The sequence below is a fragment of the Grampus griseus genome, assembly GCF_964374135.1.
Source record: "Grampus griseus genome assembly, chromosome: 15".
NCBI lineage: Eukaryota > Metazoa > Chordata > Mammalia > Artiodactyla > Delphinidae > Grampus > Grampus griseus.
The window spans coordinates 13,319,086-13,330,592 of NC_139009.1; the positions used below are offsets into that span (position 1 = coordinate 13,319,086).

Below are 11,507 nucleotides of genomic sequence, written 5' to 3' on the forward strand. Positions count from 1 at the left end.
CTTCCTGCTCAGCGTTTCCTCAAACCATGTGTATAACTTCCAGATATACCTAAAATGCCAACACTGTGTGTAGGTCTGCACAGATAAAAATCTGTGGAGTATATTTACAATTGAAACTTCTATTTACTAACTCAACTTACAGCTCACATAGTAGCAAAAAAGATGCCATTAGGATTTAGAGCCATTCTGCTAATAACTGGATAACTGTCCAGATCTACGGAGTATACAAAATAAATAAATAAAGGTACAAGTATTTTAAGTTAGAATTTATAAAGGAAGTTTGAAAATAGACTTTAAGACCTGCAACTTAGGACAGATCAAGCTGTAATACATCATATGTAACATGGCAACTTCTAATGATAAAATGACATGCTGAAAAATAACTGCTAAGTGTTCAAGAATTTATCTGTTTAACACAATGAGTAGGAGCTTTAAATGAGAGACTGAAGCAAACAGTTGATGAAAATAAGTCTTAGGCTGCAAAAGACATTCAGGACAAAATACATCAAATAATAAATATATTGGGACATTAAAAAAAAATAAAACATATTCCCAAATTTAGATTAGAAGGCTTTGGGTGAATGTGATTCACTACACAGATACATTTATTTCCAGTTCCTCCAAACTGAAACTTTTCTGACATGTCAGTGATAGCTCTACTTTATACAATAGAAGTCCTCTTCTTTGAAATTGGTGGGTCACATGAAAAGTTGATTAAAGAAAGAAATTGTAAAGATGAATCATATGCACCACAACATTATTATCTGAACTTAAAACATATAACGTGTCCATTCATTTCCCAACTTCTGATATAAAGCTAAGGACTTGTCTTTTGTTTTTCTGAGTCTTTAAAATGGGGTCAAAATTTAAAGCCACTTGCAAAGCACTTAATACAGACAACTTTTAGATTTTTATAATATTTATTTTTAGTATTTGACAGTTGTTTTGAAACGTTATTCAACAGTAAGTTTCTAGTGATTCACCTTCATTTAGCTTTAACAAAGCACTCAGCTTTTCATAGAAATCCATTTTCTCTTTGTATTCGTATTTCATTGGTTTGCATTATGATTAATAACTTCTAGTATGATTAATAACGAGCACAGCTAACATACACATGCAGATTTGGTTTGGTTTCCTTTGTTGCCTCCTAAGTCCTGCGAGCCTGGAATAATGCCTGGCACATACTGGGCATTCAATAAATATTTATTAAATGAGTAAATGAATGGTACGAAACTCACTCTTCCTAAGTATGTAACAGAATAGGTGGGGGCAGAAGTGCCAGAGGGACGCTAGCGGGGAGCCTGCCAGCCTAGTGCATTCGCATGCTGTGGGCATCAGTCACCATGTTTTACAAACAGAACGGAGAATCAGTTATTGCAGCCAGTCTGTTAGATGATGGCTAGTAAGAGGGCTTCTACTGTACTTTGATTAAACATCTAGTGTAGCAAAAACTCTTCCTCGTGTCTGTGCAAAACTGAGGGCTCCATTTAACTTTCCTCTAGGAGTAGATTCCCTTCCTCCATGGTAACCTGTAACTAATTTAACTCCCTATTGTCCAGAGAAGGTTTGGGAAACATCTGAAGCTGTTTCTGTAGGGGCCAAGCTCCTGAAGAGTGATTAGTAACGTGTCTTCTCTGCAGTGTTCCTTAGCACATTTGGAATCAATTAAATATTCAAATATAGGTTCTCTTAGATCTCTGGCCAGGCGCGGCAGGTTTGTGAGAGAGGAAGCTGGAGGCAGATAACTGCTATTCCTCACACCAGAATCTATAGCTGGAGAGAGATTTGAAGAATACACTCTTTACACTTCCTGGGTCCGCATGCAAATAGTCACAGGAGATTAGAAATGATTAGGAGAAACAATAGGAGACTTATTAATAGGAGTAACAGTGTACATGAGAACTGTGCCTTACAAGGTGTCTTAAAGACAAATGAGTGGGGACTGCCCTGGTGGTCCAGTGGTTAAGACTCTACCTTCCAATGCAGGGGGTGTGGGTTCGATCCCTGATTGGGGAACTAAGATCCCATATGCCTCATGACCAAAAAACCAAAACATAAAACAAGCAATATTATAGCAAATTCAATCAAGACTTTAAAAATGGTCCATATCAAAAGACAAATTAGTGAATACATTGGGGTGTTGCATAAGTAAATAGTATGGCCTTTGTGATCCAAGAATTTTTCATATTTTTAAGATTGTTAAAAAAGAATATGTAACAGAAGAAGAATATCTGCATATGGCTTAATAACCTTAAGTATTTACAATGTAGCCTTTTTAAAAAAAGGTTGCTGACTCTTGGTTTAGAGGTTTTTCCCCCATTATGTGTACTCACCTAATTACTATTACTAATAATAGTATAATGATAAGGTACATAGGGAAGAGGAAATGAACATGTGGCAGGTATTTTGTTAAACTCTTTGTCGGCCTCTTCACTGAACAATCCATTAAAGCTAGCATTCATGTCTCAATGATAGAGCCAAGAAAACAGAAGCTCAGAGAGGTTAAGTAACTTGCCAAGGTCACAGAGAGAATTAAATAGTAGAGTTGTTCATCAAACCCAATGTGGTGGTATATTTAAGCAGTGAGATCACTTTCCCAATTAAATGCTACTTAGAACCCCACTATATAAAATAGCTACTCTGAGTGAAGTTGAGGCAGAGGACCCAGAAATCTCACTCATTTTCAGAAAAACCTGCTTGAAATAGAAGTCAGTATTTCCAAAGATTGTCAGTAACCAACATGAAAATGGGTTTCCAACTCAATTGTTCCATTATCTGGCACATTACATGCTTCTTTCTTAACAATATTTTGCTAGAGGCAAGAGTATCAAAGTAACAGAATTGCCTTTTTCTTATTTCCTTGCCCAGTGAAATAGAAGTCAGCAGAAAGGGGAAAGGAGAGAGAAGCAAAGGGTTTAAATAATCCTCAAAATCTAACTAGTTATACGACAGCGATTAGCCCTCGATTCCACCAAACACTGAGTGGGAAGGACCTCTTCCAAATGGCAGCTCGTTTTACCTTAATAGGTAGTGTTTCCAGATGAGTTTCTAGTTTTCTAGTTTCTAGTTTTCCATCATGATAAATTAATATATCCTATTTTATTATGGTGCCACAAACAAGAACTCTGAAAGGCTCAACTCTCACAAAAGGCCCAAATCCCCTGAAAAGCATCAGGTATCAAAATGCAGCCAGAAAAGATGGTATTAAATGAAAAAAAAAAAAAAAGGCTCCTTTTTAATGAAGTCAAGGTGTAGGACAGATTTATTAGCTTCCATTTTTCCAGGTTGCATTCTGATGTATTTCCTGCCCATATTTCTAAATTCAGCAGGTCTCTTTGTAGGATTATTTTTTAAAAATAAGTTTCAAAGAATATGATGCAGCTATAATGACTACACCTGCAAAGACACACCTGTGATGATACAAACACTAAGTGTTTCTCATATTCACAACCCAATGCTCTAATAGAAAACAGACCTTCTATACCATTTGCCAAGATCCTGCCATTCTTAGAAAGAACTGATACTGGTAACCAGATATTACAGTCTTAAAAATAATAACCAACCAAGGACTACTCCTGACCAAAATGGCCATTAAATTCTGTGTAGTTGTCTATCCTTTACAGTCATAATTCCTTTTGTCAATATTATGAGATGGTTAAAACAAATACTTAAAATTACTATTGATGCCTACAATATTCCTACTTACTCAATGATTTTTATGTATACCACCATTGACTTATTATTTATTCACACATTAGTATTTACTGTGTCAGGTACTGTATCTGACTCTTGAGGAAGGAAAACTAGTAAGAATATAATCTATCCTTGGATAATTCCTATTGCAATTGTCTAGCTAGAGCTGTGAACAAATAATTAGTGCACTAAATTCCTAGTAAATCTGCCAAGATCAATGAAAAATAAGTAGAGTGAGAATTGGATCCTCCTACAGATATTAAGGAAAGGAACACACTTGAAGGGAATGTTAAAGGCTAAGGAATATTCCCAGTAAAAAAGAGAAGGATATTCCAGATTGAAAGAACAATATAAGGAAAGGCCCAGAGGCAGATGGGTGATTGGTCCATATTGAGGACTGGGTTATACAATGAAAGGAGTAGAGATATACTGTCTAAGACGTTAGTAACTAAGCCTATTTAAATTTAAATTGACCTTAAGTAATATTAGAAAATCAGTTCTCAGTCACATTTCAAGTACTCAATAAACACAGGTGTCTAGAGTCTACCATATTGGACAGTGCAGACAGAATTATTTCCATCATTGCAGAAAGTTCTACTGGACAGCACTGAGTGTAAGAGTACAAGGTAAGCATGTGGCCAGTTCATGGGGAGTCTCAAAAATATACTAAAATGTTTAAATAGAAATGGTTTATAAACTACTGAATTGCACAAAGTCCCTTCAGAAATAGCCTTGGAAGACTCCATCCTCACAGCATTGCTATGATCTATTATACCCATCCAGCTTCTACATTTGAATAAGACTTCTCTTGAAGAAAAACATTCTGCAGCTTAAAAAAGAAAGAAAAAAGGCTGGAAACCCAGTTATGGGCAACTGGAAACCACCACAAGTTTTTAAGCAGGGACATGACACTGTGACACAGATTTGGATTTTAGAAATACTACTTCTTAAAGCAGTGCGCAAGATATGTGGGAAGAAAAGGCACTGGGCATACCAAGATCAGTAGAGGCTAATGAGATGATAAAGGACTAATTTCAGAGAAACTTCTAAAGGAATACACAAATAAGAATTTGCATCAGTAAATTTATTCCAAGTAAGAATTGTGCATTCACACCATGCATATTATTTCCCCACAAAAGCCAGTATTATCATTAAAACACTTAACACTTTAAACATACCATAAAACTCAAAGATACTTGAAAAACTTCTCAACGTATCTATTTCAAGTCCCTGAATTCTTTAATATTTGTAATCCATGCTTGTTCAATTAAAATTTTAAAATATATTATAACCATATCACTCATTATAATCATTGATATGCTTATTATATATATTTAAAACATCTTTTCTGAAATTTTATGTTCTCCAAAAAATAACTTTTTAGTAACTTCAAAATATCTCTATGTACCTCTTAGCAGTACTATGGTAAAACCAAAATTGCATCTTCCAGTAGCAAGTGCCCAAGCCACACCATTCCTGATCAAAGATAGAGCTGACATCCAGGGAATTCCCTGGCAGTCCAGTGGTTAGGACTCCACGCTTCCACTGCTGGGAGCCCCGGTTAGATCCCTGGTTGGGGAATTAAGATCCCGCAAGCCACGTGGAGTAGTCAAAAAAAAAAAAAAAAACCTAAAATGACAGAGCTGACATCCAGTCTTACAAACAGCTCTCTTCCGCTCCTTGTTCCTATTTTAATATGCCAACCATTACTTCACTGACATCCCAGAGTTTTCCTGCAACAGATTCATCCATAGCTTTGGGCAATAGTTCTTCCTCTTTACAGTCCCCAAAGTACTTTCCTGACACACCTTCTACCTCAGGGGAAGAGGCTAAATAAATCGAAGTCTGGGCACCTTCTAGCGGAGTTTTGAAAAAAGCCCATGTCACCAAATTGAAAAGTGGTTTGACTAACAGTGGGATGTGTATGTGCCTCCCCAGGTTGGTCCGCACCATGCCAGGGTGTAACACATTGACAGTGACATTTGTGCCTTCTAAGCGGCGGGCTAGTTCTCTGGTAAAAAGGATGTTAGCCAGTTTGCTCCGACTATAACAGAAGCTTTTATTATAGTTTTGTTCACTGTTCAAGTCTTCAAAGTTGATGTCTCCGTATTTATAAAGTTTGGAGGTAACTACCACAATCCTGCTGGGAGCTGAACTTTTAAGGAGTCCAAGGAGAAGATTGGTGAGTAGAAAGTGCCCCAGATGGTTCACTCCAAACTGCATCTCAAACCCATCTTCAGTTTTCATATACGGGCACTGGAAGATGCCTGCATTGTTGATCAAAACATCCAGTCTAGGCTCTTCCTTCAAATGGCAAAAAGAGAATGGCAGAGTTATGAACGCAGGCCTTAAATGTGCCTAAAATAAAATTTTAAACAATTCCTGCAAACTACTAAAATTCTAAAAAACGCCTCTATGAGTTTTCAACAATTGAGAGAAAAGAAGACGACGACAACAATGACTTGTGTGCCTGACCTGGTGCTTTTCATGTTATCCCATCTACTCTCAACAACTCTATAAGCAAACTGAAGCACCAGAGTTAGGTGATTTGTCCAGAATCACAGGGCTCCTAAGTGGCAAACAAAACCCTGAAGTTGAAATCTGACACCAATGGCCCTATTCTTAATTAGTAAGCTAGACTGCTTTTCTAATTGGGATTTCAAACCATAGCTAGACATTCAATGTGAGCTAGAGAGTGGAACTACAGCAGAAGACAGGTCAGCATTGTTTATTCCCAGAGCTACTAGTATCAACGCCAGGGGCAAGTTAGGATTGTTTTATTCTGTAATTTTCTAATAATAAATGTCACCATGGGAATGGAGCAACTCCAGGTTGTTTCCTTAAAAATGGGACAAGCAATAGAGAGGGTGAGGGATGCAAATTAAGACTGGAGAGAACATCATGAATAAATCAATGGAACATTAAGAAAAATATTAAACAGGTAGTATAAACATATCAGAAACAAAACCATGAATCATACATACTAAGTCTCACAATAACAGCAAAGGAGACTTAACAGAGGAGGTCTGCCCAACAAATACCTTTAACCTCTATTACGACTCTAGAATTCACAGTTGTTTTTTCCCCGATATGAAATCTACCTCTTTCAAGCTTCGAGGAGCCCCCAACTTAAGAGATCTATACAGTCAGAATTTTGCACTTTGACCATATCCTCCTGCATCTCCCCAGATTAAAGTCCTAAAATTTAGACTGTCCTCAAAGGGAAGTCTTTTCATTCTTTACTTCATTTAGTTGGTTTTCCCTTGTCCCTTCCTGGCTCTGTCTCTTTTGATGGGCAGAGAAAAAGAAATGTACAACGTGTTCCAGGTGTAAAGACACAGTGATGACCCACAAATAAATTTGAGGTCAAATTTCAAATATCACTGGCCCTTTTGCCAAATTAAGTGAAAAGAAGAATGTGTTAAATTTCACAACTGTTATCAAAGCCTACCTGTCAGTGGATTAACTATTTCTCATTCTGTGTGTCTCAGCACCTTTTGCTTTTCCAATAGTCAACTTCAAAAAGAAGGCAAAAGTTCACCCGTGGGGGAAAGAAAGGAGTGTTCTTTTCAGTAATCCTTTGGAAGAGTTTCCTGTATTAATCATTTCTGAGCCATCATTCTTTGCTGGGCTTGTGTTATTTTAAGACTGTATCATTTACTGTTTTTTAAATTCTAGAAGATAAATGACATAAATACCAAGAATACCAACCTGTGGGAAATTTACACTTCCTTTTTTTTTTTTTTTTAATTCTGGTTATAGTCACTGAACTACTGAACTTCAGAGCCAGGAAGGAACTTAATACATACTTAGAAGCAAGGACAACTTAGTTTTCTCTTTATCTCCTTAACTTTTACTTGGTTCTGTCAAGTGGCCAAAGTAGTGAGAAACCATAGGTATCAAGGAATAAGTATACCCAGTCCCATCTACATTTTTACTGAATAGGAAGATCCACTTTGGATTCTCCCAACATCTCTTGTACACTATTACTTCTTATTTCTAAACCTGATAATGAAATACTGGTCATAACAGCAAAACAAACCAAAACTCTGGATCTGCAACAGCTCCCCAACTGTGTATCGAGTTGCCCTAGAGAGTCACAAGGAAACTCTCAGGGTGATTTGGAGTATTTTAAGTTTTCGAGGGAAACAAAATGATACTCTGCTCAACATCTCAAAAACTACCAAGCTCCAAGTGGTTCACACCTTCAACATTTTATTGTGCTATATTCCTTTTCATGATGTCCTACCTTTGCAAAGCTGAGTGTTTAGTAGTTGCTGCAATGAAATGCAAGTACAATGTTAAAAGTCAACATAGAACAGAAATGAGGGTGGCAATGGTCAGTCTGATTCCAAAGTTTGACAAGCTGGTACAGTGAACAACAGATGCACATTTCCCATTAGTATACTTATGGTTATAATAATTATGGTTATTGAAAAATGAAATAAAAATCTTTTTTTCTTTTATTTATGCTATGTGTGTTTTTGTTTCAAACAGCTACTAAGTTGTTACATAAATACTTATTAAGTTGTTTGGATCTAACTGCTTAATGAATAAGCTGTTAGATATTTGTTTGGCCTAAGGGCATCATGAAAAAAATTAGAAAGTTTGGGAACTTCTGTTCTAGACTCAGGAGACTCCTTTTCATATAGGCTCCTTTTCTATGCCAGCTAATTTTAAACATCACTCTTCTGAATGCCCTCTTGCAAGTCACCTCTGCAGGGAACCCTTCTACCTCAATTTCAGCAGAGGACATCCATTTCAGTGGATGAGCTATCTAAACAAAGAAATCCTCTACCTCACTGGCAGGCAGCAGAAGTACTATATAGGGGTTAAAAGCAAGGGCTCTAGAGAAATATCGTGGGCAAATTACTTAGCCTACCTATGCCTTAGTGGCCTTACGTTGTAAAATGGGGTAACAATGCCTACCTCACAGGGTTACTGTGAAGACTGGATGACAAGAGCAGTCAAAGTCAGTTTAATTTCATTAAAAGTTAAAAAAAATATATCTGAAATGCTTGGAACAGCTCCTGGCACACAGGAAACTTTCAACAAGTGCTAGGTATTATATTACTTTTATTTCTGTCCCCATTTAGAGCACATGACCACTGGCATTCCAAGCTCCAGTCTATTTGGAAGTTAGGCCAGAGTATGGTTAAGAATACTGCTCATGAGTTCACTGGTGGCAGAAAGCTAAACTTCCTACCCTAGCAGGGGGGGAAAAATTGCTCCAAGGTCCTTGTCTAGCAGCGTCCCCTATGTGCTCTCAGGCTCTTTGAGAGACGGCTTGGTGCACATTCACTTTGGACACAGGAAAAACAATCCAGGGACCTGGCGGATCTCCTCCTGAGCTGTCCTCACATGGCAAGAGGAAATGTTCAGAAACTCGCTTATTTTTCTCTTGGGCCCATTTTCTTTCTCAACATTCTTGGAAGACAGAAGACTGTCCTACCAATTTTTCCAGCCTTCAATTCCCAAGCCGCCCGAATCATTCCCAAGGTCACACCCCCTCCCTCGACTGTGGGCGGTCCCCTCCTCGGCTCAGCCCCCGGCCCTCCAGGCCCCGCCTCGCCCGCCGAAGCCCCTAGCCAGTCCCCGATCTCCGGCAGGTTCCCAGAGCCCCACACCTGGAGCACCTCCTGACAGAAGGAGCGCACGGAGCGCAGCGAGGCGAGGTCCAACTCCTTGACGACGAGCTCGCCGGCCCCGCTGGAGTCAGGCCCCAATTCGGGGCCCCCAGCCTGGCATATCTCGCGGCGGAGCTGAACCGCCGCCTCCTCGGCGCGTGTGCGGTCCCGGCAGCCCATGATCACTCGCGCCCCCAAGCGCAGCAGCTCGGCGGCTGTGGCGCGGCCCAGGCCGCTGTTCGCACCCGTGATCAGCACTGTCTTCCCGTGCATGAGGCCGGAGTCCCCGCCTCGGTGCAGCCGCTTGACGCTGGGCCCCACGAACCTCCGGGCCGCCAGCCACAGGGCCCCACCCAGTGCGGCCAGTAACGCCGCCACCGTAGCCACTGCCATGGCCGCCCGGGCCCAGGGCCCACCTGCGCCTGCGCGGGACTTCCGGGGTCGCCGCGCGCCGGGGTCTGAGCTCGCGCCCTGTACGTAAAGAACGCTGGGGCGCGGCCTGTCGTCCCCTGACGGCGGCGTGGGGCATGCTGGGATTTGTAGTCCCCCTTCTGAGGGCACCTGATTGGTTAGTAGAGGACAGCGCTCTGTGTGGCTCCTCGGTGGAGCCGGCTCCCAGCCTGAGAGAAGGGTGAGCACGGCCCCGGGTTTTCAGGGTCCTGAGGTCCCTACCCATGGAAATCCCAGAGTGGTGGTGGCCTTCCCCGTGGAAATGCCTAATGAGTACTTTGAATTTACAAGTCTCTTTATAGGCTGCTTTACAAATCCCACACTTCGGGGCTGGCTTTGTGTGTTTTCCGTTAAGGGCGCCTGGGACTTGTTAACCCTCAGTTCAGTTTACCTTCATCCTCTGGAGAATGGTCCCTGCCGAACGAAAGTCTGAAGAGAGGCTCTTTTTTCCCACAGCTGATGCTAAGAACTTAGCGACATGAATCAGTTAGAAATAGAATGGACCAGTGGTTCTCAGACTTTCGCGTTGCATTGGAATCAACTGCAGGACCTGTAAAAACAGAAATTTCAGGGCCCAGTTTCAAATTCATTAGAGTCCAAAATGGAACCTGAGAATGTACATTTCTAACAAGTTCCCAGGTGATTCTGAGGCAGGTGATCTGGGGACCACGGTTTGAGAATGTTAGACCATTGTGGCCTTGATCCATATATAAAAAGGCATTCTCAAATGGTCTTATTTGACAGTGGTAGAGATACACTGGGAAAAGCGTGGACTTATTGTATACATAGACTTCTGAGCAGGCTCATTCACAAGCGTCTTCCCCATTCCCTCCCGGGGAATATTAAATGTAACAAGGAAGGGAAAGTGCTTTTTACACTGTAAAATGCTTCAGAAATATCGGGTTATTGCCACAGGGATCCATCTTCAAGCTGCAAACTTCAAACTTTAGACCAAGCTACTCTTTTTTTTTTTTTTTTTTTTTTTTTTTGCGGTACGCGGGCCTCTCACTGTTGTGGCCTCTCCCATTGCGGAGCACAGGCTCCGGACGCGCAGGCTCAGCGGCCATGGCTCACGGGCCCAGCCGCTCCGCGGCACGTGGGATCCTCCCGGACCGGGGCACGAACCCATGTCCCCTGCATCGGCAGGCGGACTCTCAACCACTGCGCTACCAGGGAAGCCCAGACCAAACTACTCTTAAGTCGTCATACGTTCATCTACTCACCCATCCAATACATGCCAGGCCCTATGCCCTGCGAGAGTCACGAAGAAATAGGGCACCATTTCTGCCCTCAGGGTGCTTACTGTCTGGTCCAGAGACCCCTCCTGCCCCAGCCCCCATTCTAGAATCTTCAGGACAAGAGAAGAGACACACAACTTCTGTAGTTTGAAATAAACTCCCTAGATGATTTTGATAAACTCTCCTCCACTCCCTTGTATTTGGGAAGGATATAACATGCACCAAAAAGGCATAGTACAAACAGCCAAGAGGTCAAATGCCAGAAGAAGGATTCTTATGAGTGCTGAGAATGGAGCTCAGAGGTGGGAGGAGCACTCTCACTGAGGATTAGACAAGGCACCAGGAACAGAAATCATGGTGGGGGGGGGCCTTTATTCTATCCTATCTGTAACTTGAAGCTGCCTCTCACACTCACTGAGCCGGGAGCACGTTTCCTCTCTTCTTTTCTCTCCGTCCACATCTTTCCTGTCCTGCAAAGCCCACCTCCGTTCTCTACATT

At 41.2% G+C, this 11,507-nt stretch overlaps 1 protein-coding gene across 2 annotated transcripts; it reads right to left on the reverse strand.

Moving 5' to 3' along the window:
* Window positions 1–4,346: 4,346 nt before the first annotated feature.
* LOC309833638 (retinol dehydrogenase 14) lies at window positions 4,347–9,754 on the reverse strand. 2 transcript variants are annotated; one of them, XM_082672072.1, is made up of 2 exons: window positions 9,330–9,754; window positions 4,347–5,997 (listed from the first exon to the last, which is right to left on the reverse strand). In XM_082672072.1, exons 1-2 carry the CDS (start codon window positions 9,711–9,713, stop codon window positions 5,380–5,382), a joined length of 1,002 nt encoding a protein of 333 aa, XP_082528198.1. In that variant the 5' UTR covers window positions 9,714–9,754; the 3' UTR covers window positions 4,347–5,379. The 2 variants fall into 2 exon arrangements, with proteins under 2 accessions (XP_082528198.1, XP_082528197.1); XM_082672071.1 differs by having other exon boundaries at window positions 4,348–5,997; window positions 9,321–9,754.
* Between the last annotated feature and the right edge of the window lie 1,753 nt (window positions 9,755–11,507).

Bases quoted from the DNA above. Each gene is read 5' to 3' on its own strand.
- LOC309833638 (XM_082672071.1), bottom strand. From the start codon at position 9,713: ATGGCAGTGGCTACGGTGGCGGCGTTACTGGCCGCACTGGGTGGGGCC. The intron at 5,998-9,320 runs GTGTGGGGCTCT...TGCCATTTGAAG, and splicing joins TCTGTCAGGAGGTGCTCCAG to GAAGAGCCTAGACTGGATGT.